Genomic DNA, 10,181 nt, shown 5'->3' on the forward strand with positions numbered 1-10,181 from the left:
TATGGAGCCTGCCAGTGAAATTTCAGGCAGCATGAGCAGTCAGTGGAAGAGAAAATGAGCCTTTTCCTGGTGCTTGTGCATATGGATGACTTCTTACTCCACCCATTCAAGAGATGGGCCTTATTGTAATGTGTACAATAAGGCTAGTGAATAAAATATTAAACTGGGACATGAAGGGTCGGGGAAGGTTTGTGGTTAGGGGAGCCAAACAAGGATAAGGACATCTTTTAAATAAAAGTTAGGGAAAAAAATAATATGGTTAAGAAATAAAGTACAAAATATGGGTACTTTCAATCACCCATGGAGTCTCTCTTCTGTTAACATTTCCCTGCCTCTGGCTCTGGTAAGGAGCAGGCAAATACAGGTTAAGCAAATATAGACAGCGAGTCATTGAGCTGGGAGTGATTTGCATGCCTAGAGATCACATGGATCCTCTTTTCAAATCCTGCAGTACTGGAGGTATTTGCTAGCAGCTAGGCTTTTGTGTGAACCCAAGGAGAGAGCTTTTGGATCTCTCGTCTCAACAGAGTGGCTTGGCCAGAGAGGCCACTTTTCCTTGTGGATGTGTCCCAGTGTGAGCAGAGCTTTCTAGAGAGGATGCCCTCCTCACCTGCATTGATCTTCATGGTCATCTTCTTCCTGGAGTTGTTGGCTGCAATGCTGCAGAATGGCTTCATAGTTACTGTGTTGGGCAGGGAGTGGGTGCGACGCCTGGTGCTGCCCGCAGGTGACATGATTATGGCCTTCCTGGCCGCCTGGTTCTGCCTGGACAGGGTGGCCATCCTGAACAACCTCTTGACCTTCTTTGAAATGGACTATTACCACATACCCTGGAACTTCATCAACACTCTCGCTTCCTGGCTCACTGCCTGGCTTGCCGTCTTCTATTGTGTGAAGATCGCTGTCTTCTCCTACCCTGTTTTCTTCTGGCTGAAGTGGAGGATTTCTCGGTCAGTGCCCAGGCTGCTGCTGGGCTCCCTGGTCTTCGCTGGTCTGACAGTCATCTCCTCAGCCACTGGGACTAGAATTCTTATGCAGATGATTTCCTCCCCGAGTTCCCAAGGAAACAGCATCCTGGCTGATACAGTACAGCCCTTCTATTGGTGTTTTATTCTACCTCATGCAATGCTTACATGGTCAGTCCCATTCCTCCTGTTCTTGGTGTCCACGCTCTTGCTCATGTTCTCACTGTGCCAGCACTTGGGGCAGATGAGGGACCATAGACTGGGCCCACGTGATCCTAGTACACAGACTCACACCATGGCCTTGAAGTCACCTGTCTTCTTCCTTGTCTTCTATACATCATATTTCCTGTCTCTGATTGTTGTTTCTATGAAAATCACAGCCTTCCAGAGTCACTGGTACTGGGCCTGGGAAGTGGTGACCTATGCAGGCATCTGTCTGCACTCCGGCATCCTGGTGCTAAGCAGACCTAAGCTGAGAAAGGTCCTGAAGACCAGGCTTTGGAAAGCTCTGGACAAAGGCTGGTCTGTCTCAAGTTCTCAGTATCAATAATCACTATCTGTGGACAAGCCCATGAGTGGCAAGAACCTTGAAGTTTGGGCACTGTCCTTCTCTCTTTTCATTTCCCTCTTTCTTTCCTACTCCTTCCATGCCCTATTAATTCTTTTTGCACCCCTCTCTGTTCCTGCCATTCCATCCACTCCGCCTAGCACCCACTGTGGGTCCCAAGCCACCCTAGGCTGGGATGTTGGCCTCATTGCCTCATAGACCTCTCATACCCTCTATATGAGCAGCCATTGTAAAGCTCTCCAAGCATCCTTTGGGTCAGACTGCTTTATGGAGACCTGTAATGGTTGTCAGTTGTCTCTGTGGTCAACCTGAAGTGTTTTTATTAATGGTGGCATAGATTGTCCTACACCATTCCACACACAACTTCCCTCCTCACCACTGTTCTGCTGTCAGCTCAGTCTCTCCACTCCAGCCCAGTAAAGATTCTTTCCATCTCCCCATATCTCCATATCTTCTTCACTCTAGCCTGTGGTCATTTGGTCCATCTGGAACTTCCTTCTTTCCTTTGTCTGCCATTGTCCATTCCCTTCTTTTGTGCCCAGCTTATGACTGATTCCACCCATGGAGTCTTTTCAGTTTGATCCCATGGAAGGCTGAGGGTGTATAGGAGTTTCCCACCATTCTAGGCCCTGCCCATGATATTGCATGTTTGCTATATGTTGAATTAAAAGGAATTGTCTGATGTGAAAATGCTTTTAGGTTTTGGCCAACAGAAGATAGAGAATGAAAACAAAATAAGTTTGCTACTGTTCTTAATTTTGATAATCATTCCCTTCCTGTCTGCTCACCCAGGAGGTGGATCCTGAATGCCAGTGCCTAGGATGGTAGTCTCCAAATTGGGGTGTTTGCATCCCAGAGTTGTGTGCACAATGATCCACTGAATGTGGAAAGAAAAGTGTGGCAACTCCAATTTCCACTTATTTTTGTCTCATCCTTTTGGTTCCTTTTTTTGTGTATATATTTTATGATGTACAGAATGTATTAGTAAAGTACACATGCATGTAGTTAAATAAATATGCATATAGTTGGATTCATGTCTTAAATTTGTTTTGCTGATGGAATTAATTTTAAAAACGTATGTAGACCAAAAGACTAGAAAAGGGTTGGGTGGGAGCACTGAAGGCAAGAGCATCAGCGGTATCTGTCTCCACACACCACGCATCTGGAAGCACCTGGAAGACTGCCTTTCCATGTCTACTGTTTCCTGGAACAGTGGAGGTCCAGAACTGTACTGAATGTCTTGGGTGGGGAGAGGATGGTGATGTGACTCTTACGTCCTACAACATGTTCACAGCCCTTTGAGTTATGCCAGGCCTAGTGGGCTTATCTCAGGACAACCTTCTTTTTTTTTAAAATTTTTATTGTAATGTTAATCACCATACATTACATCATTAGTTTTGGATGTAGTGTTCCATGATTGATTGTTTGTGCATAACACCCAGTGCTCCACGCAGAACGTGCCCTCTTTAATACCCATCACCAGCCTAACCCATCCCCCCACCCCCCTCCCCTCTAGAGCCCTCAGTTTGTTTTTCAGAGTCCATCGTCTCTCATGGTTGGTCCCCCCTCCGATTCCCCCCTTCATTCTTCCCCTCCTGCTATCTTCTTTTTTTTTCCTTAATATATATTACATTATTTGTTTCAGAAGTACAGAACTGTGATTCAACAGTCTTGCACAATTCACAGCGCTCACCATAGCACATACCCTCCCCGATGTCTATCACCCAGCCACCCCATCCCTCCCACCCCCCACCACTCCAGCAACCCTCAGTTTGTTTCCTGAGATTAAGAATTCCTCATATCAGTGAGGTCATATGATACATGTCTTTCTCTGATTGACTTATTTCACTCAGCATAACACCCACCAGTTCCATCCAAGTCGTTGCAAATGGAAAGATCTCATTCCTTTTGATGGCTGCATAATATTCCATTGTGTATATATACCACATCTTCTTTATCCATTCATCTGTCGATGGACATCTTGGCTCTTTCCACAGTTTGGCTATTGTAGACATTGCTGCTATAAAAACTGGGGCGCATGTACCCCTTTGGATCCCTACATTTGTATCTTTGTGGTAAATACCCACTAGTGTAATTGCTGGATCGTATGGTAGCTCTATTTTCAACTTTCTGAGGAACCTCCATACTGTTTTCCAGAGTGGTTGCACCAGCTTGCATTCCCACCAACAGTGTAGGAGGGTTCCCCTTTCTCCGCACCCCCGCCAACATCTGTCGTTTCCTGACTTGTTAATTTTAGCCATTCTGACTGGTGTGAGGTGGTATCTCGTTGAGGTTTTGGTTTGGATTTCCCTGATGCCGAGCGATGTTGAGCACTTTTTCATGTGTCTGTTCGCCATTTGGATGTCTTCTTTGGAGAAATGTCTGTTCATGTCTTCTGCCCATTTCTTGATCGGATTATTTGTTCTTTGGGTGTTGAGTTTGATAAGGTCTTTTTAGATTTTGGATACTAGCCCTTTATCTGATATGTCATTTGCAAATATTTTCTCCCATTCTGTCGGTTGTCTTTTGGTTTTGTGGACTGTTTCTTTTGCTGTGCAAAAGCTTTTTATCTTGATGAAATCCCAGTAGTTCATTTTTGCCCTTGCTTCCCTTGCCTTTGACGATGTTTGTAGGAAGAAGTTGCTGCGGCTGAGGTCGAAGAGGTTGCTGCCTGTGTTCTCCTTTAGGATTTTGATGGACTCCTGTCTCACGTTTAGGTCTTTCAACCATTTGGAGTCTATTTTTGTGTGTGGTGTAAGGAAATGGTCCAGTTTCATTCTTCTGCATGTGGCCGTCCAATTTTCCCAACACCATTTGTTGAAGAGACTGTCTTTTTTCCATTGGACATTCTTTCCTGCTTTGTCAAAGATGAGTTGACCATAGAGCTGAGGGTCCATTTCTGGGCTCTCGATTCTGTTCCATTGATCTATGTGTCTGTTTTTGTGCCAGTACCATACTGTCTTGATGATGACAGCTTTGTAATAGAGCTGGAAGTCCGGCATTGTGATGCCGCCAGCTTTGCTTTTCTTTTTCAACGTTCCTCTGGCTATTCGGGGTCTCTTCTGGTTCCATACAAATTTTAGGATTATTTGTTCCATTTCTTTGAAAAAAGTGGATGGTATTTTGATGGGGATTGCGTTGAATGTGTAGATTGCTCTAGGTAGCATTGACGTCTTCACAATGTTTGTTCTTCCAATCCATGAGCGTGGAACGTTTTTCCATTTCTCTGTGTCTTCCTCGATTTCTTTCATGAGTATTTTATAGTTTTCTGAGTACAGATCCTTTGCCTCTTTGGTTACATTTATTCCTAGGTATCTTATGGTTTTGGGTGCAATTGTCAATGGGATCGACTCCTTAATTTCTCTCTCTTCTGTCTTGCTGTTGGTGTATAGGAATGCCACTGATGTCTGTGCATTGATTTTATATCCTGCCACTTTACTGAATTCCTGTATGAGTTCTAGCAGTTTTGGGGTGGAGTCTTTTGGGTTTTCCACATAAAGTATCATATCATCTGCAAAGAGTGAGAGTTTGACTTCCTCTTTGCCGATTTGGATGCCTTTGATTTCTTTTTGTTGTCTGATTGCTGTGGCTAGGACTTCTAATACTATGTTGAATAGCAGTGGTGATAGTGGACATCCCTGTCGTGTTCCTGACCTTAGGGGGAAAGCTCTCAGCTTTTCCCCATTGAGGATGATATTCGCTGTAGGTTATTCATAGATGGCTTTTATGTCAGGACAACCCTCTTGATTGGTTGATGTTCTTAACCTCCTTTCCCTAGGTTTTAGCTCATAAGAGCCCCCAAACACTTGGTGGCTCCATCTTGACCAAAAACATAACCCAGTTTCTCATCCTGACTTTCTTTTTTTTTTAAAGATTTTATTCATTTATTTGAGAGGGAGAGAGAATGAGAGATAGAGAGCACGAGAGGGAAGAGGGTCAGAGGGAGAAGCAGACTCCCTGCTGAGCAGAGAGCCCGATGCGGGACTCGATCCCGGGACTCCAGGATCATGATCTGAGCCGAAGGCAGTCGCTTAACCAACTGAGCCACCCAGGCGCCCTCTCATCCTGACTTTCAAGGCTTTCTGTGGACTCTTCCCAGCCTGATATGCCACTGTTTCCTTTGCTGTAACCAAACTTGTCTGATTATTCCCTAGACATAAGGAAATTCCATCTCTGTCAGTGGCCCGTGTCTCCTTCCTTGCAACATACAAGACAGTGTCTTTCTCGTATCCCCAATGAAAGCTCTGCTGCTGCTGTGCCCACTGAGCTCCTCTCAGAATTCTTGGTGGGAACAGGATGCCATATAACATTTCCAACTGCAGCCTGGGAGTCCTCCCACTTTATCCATCTCAGAGAGAGTCCTTGAGGTATGTGTTTCCCACATGGAGATCTACTCCGGATTCCTACCTGTACCATCCCCACCATTACACATATAAAGACCAGCTGTGAGAACTCAGAATTCTCAGACTTGGCTTCCACCTGAGAAGATAAATCTGAGTATGAGGAAGTAAAATGCAGTGAACAAATAAAAAGCACAAACAACAGAAGAATCACTACAAAACACATTGCATATTTAAGTACAAGTGGTTATTTACCTTTTTGGATTAGCTTAATCTGCACAAAGTATGTGGCCAGTTAATGTTGTGGCTTATGATTGGTGCATGAAAACACTCTGAGGGCAGGTACCTAGTTCACTGTTGTAGCCCCAGTACCTTTCACAGGGTCCTTATGACATGGGAGATGCCTCGTAAATTGTTGTTGAATGAATCTTTTCAGTTGTACAAGCCATCGAAGATGTAGGAAGTGAATGGGAAGGATGAGCTTCCATACTGAGAGGTCTGTGACTGGCCAAACTCCAGAACTGGGAGTTCAAAGTTTGCCCCATTGCTCCAAGGTCCAGTAGGAAATGGCCAAATGTCAGCCAGAGGATCAAAGCTGAAGAAGAGAGCAGTTGGGAACTCTATCTCCTGAAGATTTGCATCTTCACAGAAAGGCAAGGTGAAAAAATACCTTGGTTCACTATCTCTCCTTTCTCTAGGAACACAGTATTCACCATAGCAAGGGCTCTGTGTTGGAAGAACAATTCTGCCTGGATCTTTGTTCCAGGTGGACTGGGAACTGGAAAGAGATGCTGTGTTTTCTGCATTCTGGTCTCTCTTTATGGGGTTGTATGCATGGAACTGGTAGGATACAGTGCTGGCCAGAACAGGAATGTACTATAAAATACTCCTTCACTCTCATCTTACTTTATCTTGAGCCTTCAATATTGCCATATATGGCCCAGAATAATTTCTGCTTGCCTATATCCCTGTAGAAAAATTAATCTGCTTATCACTCACCTGGGTAAGTAAGTACTCACTTAACTGATGATTTTATTCGACTCTTTGAACATCATTCCTAAGAAAAATATAACTTTTGCTTACTCTGCCTTCCTCTGGTTAAAGCAGAGGGTACAAGAGTTGGTGCTCTTACTTCTACTGCATCTCTGATGCTCTCCTGAATTCTCCTTGGACTACTTGTTCCTCTACAGGACGGATGGAATGGCAGGTAGTTATTATAGTAACAGTTGTCATCATCACCTAAATTCTTTCTTATGCTTATGCAGATAGTATAGATATATATTCACATATATTTGTGATCCATATATTTTATAGGTGAAGAAAGAGGTGTTCAGAAAGATTAAATGACTAGTCTGAAGATCCATAGATAGTGATTGTGACAAGACTCAAAACCTGGTCTCTGGCTTCAGCTGAGGATGAAGATCAGAGTAAAGGATGTGTTGCTAACTATGGCAGAGATCCCTGGTCCTGGAATCAGTTTGGGTCTTGGTCTTTCCTCCATGTAACTATGACCTTAGTTGAGACTCTTAATCTATAATCATTTCTTTCTTTTATAATATTTTAATGTTTTCTTTCACTCTAAAAACTGAGATTGTAGTCGTAGATTCTAGTTCAATCTTGACTTAGAACAGATAATAGTTGGGGTACCTGGCTGGCACAGTTAGAAGAGCATGTGATTCTCTATCTGGGGGTTGTAAGTTCAAGCCCCATCGTGGGTGTAGAGCTAACTTAAAAAAAAAAAAGAGATGGGGACACCTGGGTGGCTCAGTCAGTTAAGCGTCTGCCTTTGGCTCAGGTCATGATCCCAGGGTCCTGGGATCGAATCCTGCATTGGGCTCCTTGCTCAGTGGGGAGCCTGCTTCTCCCTCTGCCTGCTGTTCCCCCTGCTTGTGCTTTCTCTCTCTCTCTCTTTCTCTCTGACAAATAAATAAATACATCTTAAAAAAAATCCAGATACTTTTTGCGTCTTACAGATGGAGAAATTGAGGCACAGAGGGACTAACAACATACTCAGTAACTCATGGTGAGTCCTTGTCCAAGGTTCTTTCTGCCACATCCCATTGGTTTTATTGCTATCCCAGTAGGGGTTCCTTCATGAAATGCCACTTTAAAGGTCCCTAATTATAAAATGTTGTAACAAAAAAGTCACCTGCCTGAAAATACATAATCGTCTCCTGTGTTCTTTTTGATGCTGATAGTCATGACAAGTTATAGGACTTGAACTAACCTCTTTTAGTAGAGGTTTAGCTCATTTTTCTATTAGAGGAGTATTCCAAAAGCACCTATTTCATAAGGTCATAGTGAGAACTAACACAATGGAGAACACTTAGAACAATGCCCGGAATGAACCATCAACCAATGAATGTGAGCTCTGACTGTTGATAGAGGATTTCCTCATAGAGCTGCCAGCAGGTGTGCAGTCATGTAGGTGTCAGCTTAGAGGAGTAGAACCTAAATGCAAGTTCCTGCCTGGTATATTATTCACACCAATGTTGACATGGGCAGAGAGTAGGCAGAGGAAGGGCAGAGAAATTCAGGGGCAGGCAGGGGGACTTTTGAAACTGAGCCTTAGCAATATTTGCATCTATTCTGAGAAGAACTCTTTACCCTCAGGAGTTGGCCCATGTCTTCTACTCTGTCATCTACACTTGGGGGCAGCTGGAGGGGCAAACGTCATGCAGGACCTTGCAGAGCCAACCAACAGGAATAGACCTTGAAGTCTTGGGACCCATCTTGTCCACAGGAGAGATGAATGGAGATGACATGGTTCCAGAACCTCCAGTGACTGACTGATAAGAAAGCCAGCCATCACCCTGGCTATCATTTCATTTCATTTTATTTTTTTGTTCCTGGGGACAGCAGTGAGCAACGGCTTCTTCATCACTGTAACATTGAACATGGAGTGGTTGCTACAGAGAACACTGTTAACCTTGTGATACATTATTAGTCAGCCTGGGGGCCTCTTGCTTCTGTCTGCAGTGGGTGGTGATGAGGAAGAGCATTTATATTTTCCTGTATCCAGTGGCCTTCCCATACAACCCTCTATTGCAGTGCCTAGCCTTCCAGTTGGACTTACTGAACACTGCCATATTATGGTTCTTCACCTAGCTCAGTGCTTTCTGTTGCGTGAAGACCGCAACCTACACCCTCCTCATATTCCTCTGGCCAAAACAGAAGGTGTCTGGGTTGGTTCCATGGATGCTGCTTAGTTCTGTGGGACTCTCCAGCTTGAGCACCATCCTATTTTCATAGGCAACCAGAGCTTATATCACTACTTTTTAAGGAGAGGGTTGCAATCTTGGAATGCCACTGGAAATACTATAAGATCATACGAGAAATCCTACTTCTCTTTAAAACTTGTTACCTGGACAGTCTTTATTCTTGTCTTCTTTTTTTTTTTTAAGATTTTATTTATTTATTTGACAGAGAGAGACACAGTGAGAGAGGGAACACAAGTGGGGAAGAGGGAGAAGCAGGCTTCCTGCTGAGCAGGGAGCCCGATGTGGGGCTCGATCCCAGGACCCTGGGATCATGACCTGAGCCAAAGGCAGACGCTTAATGACTGAGCCACCCAGGTGCCTCAACTCTTGTCTTCCTTGTTGGCATGGTTTTGCTCATGTCTCTAGAAAGACACATTAAGAAGGCCCTGCTGTCCATCACGGCTTTCGTGACCCCAGTGCCCAGCCACACATCAAGGTTCTTCTGGCTCTCAACTCCTTTGCTATCCTCTTCACCTCCTACTTTCTGTCACGGTGCTCAGCATTGCAGGTGTTTTTCCATCTTGGAATTTAGGCACTGGGTGTGACAGGCAATGATTTATTTATGCATAGCTGTCCACCCCATCACTGCTCTTGAGCAGCCCCAAGCTGAGAGGTGTGCTGGAGGGGGGCTGCCGTGCACAGTGCTGGGCATCTTGAGTTGCAATTAATGAAAAACCTCAGAGACTCTACTGCAGAGGGCATGGTGCAATGGGACATGGCTTCTTTAAATCTCTTCGCCACTTTTAATGCTCTTCCTCTCTGCTACATTTAATGATGAAGAGAATAACTTCAATGAAATAGGATTTCAAGGTGAGATCGAAGGTCCTGAGATAATGGGCTGGCGTCACTGATTTACACTCAGCAAGCGTGTAGCTAATGCAGCTATGTTCCCTGCGGGACTTGATGTGGCCAAAGAATCAGGAAACTTTTATTTTCCCTGTGGTCAATCTCTTGGAGTTTAAAATTATCCCTTCCTCTCTCTTCTCTCCCCTTCCCCTTCCCTTCCCCTCCCCTTCCTCTTCCCTTCCCCTCCCCTCCCCTTCCCATC

At 44.5% G+C, this 10,181-nt stretch overlaps 1 protein-coding gene across 1 annotated transcript; it reads left to right on the plus strand.

Moving 5' to 3' along the window:
* Positions 1-597: 597 nt before the first annotated feature.
* Positions 598-9,790, plus strand: TAS2R60 (taste 2 receptor member 60). The gene is given in 9 exon segments (XM_035723221.1): positions 598-991; positions 8,733-8,800; positions 8,802-9,114; positions 9,117-9,269; positions 9,476-9,526; positions 9,529-9,621; positions 9,624-9,650; positions 9,653-9,716; positions 9,718-9,790. Coding segments are annotated over 9 exon segments (1,236 nt in total).
* Positions 9,791-10,181: the final 391 nt, after the last annotated feature.

Source organism: Zalophus californianus, chromosome 12 (genome assembly GCF_009762305.2).
Source record: "Zalophus californianus isolate mZalCal1 chromosome 12, mZalCal1.pri.v2, whole genome shotgun sequence".
Lineage (NCBI taxonomy): Eukaryota > Metazoa > Chordata > Mammalia > Carnivora > Otariidae > Zalophus > Zalophus californianus.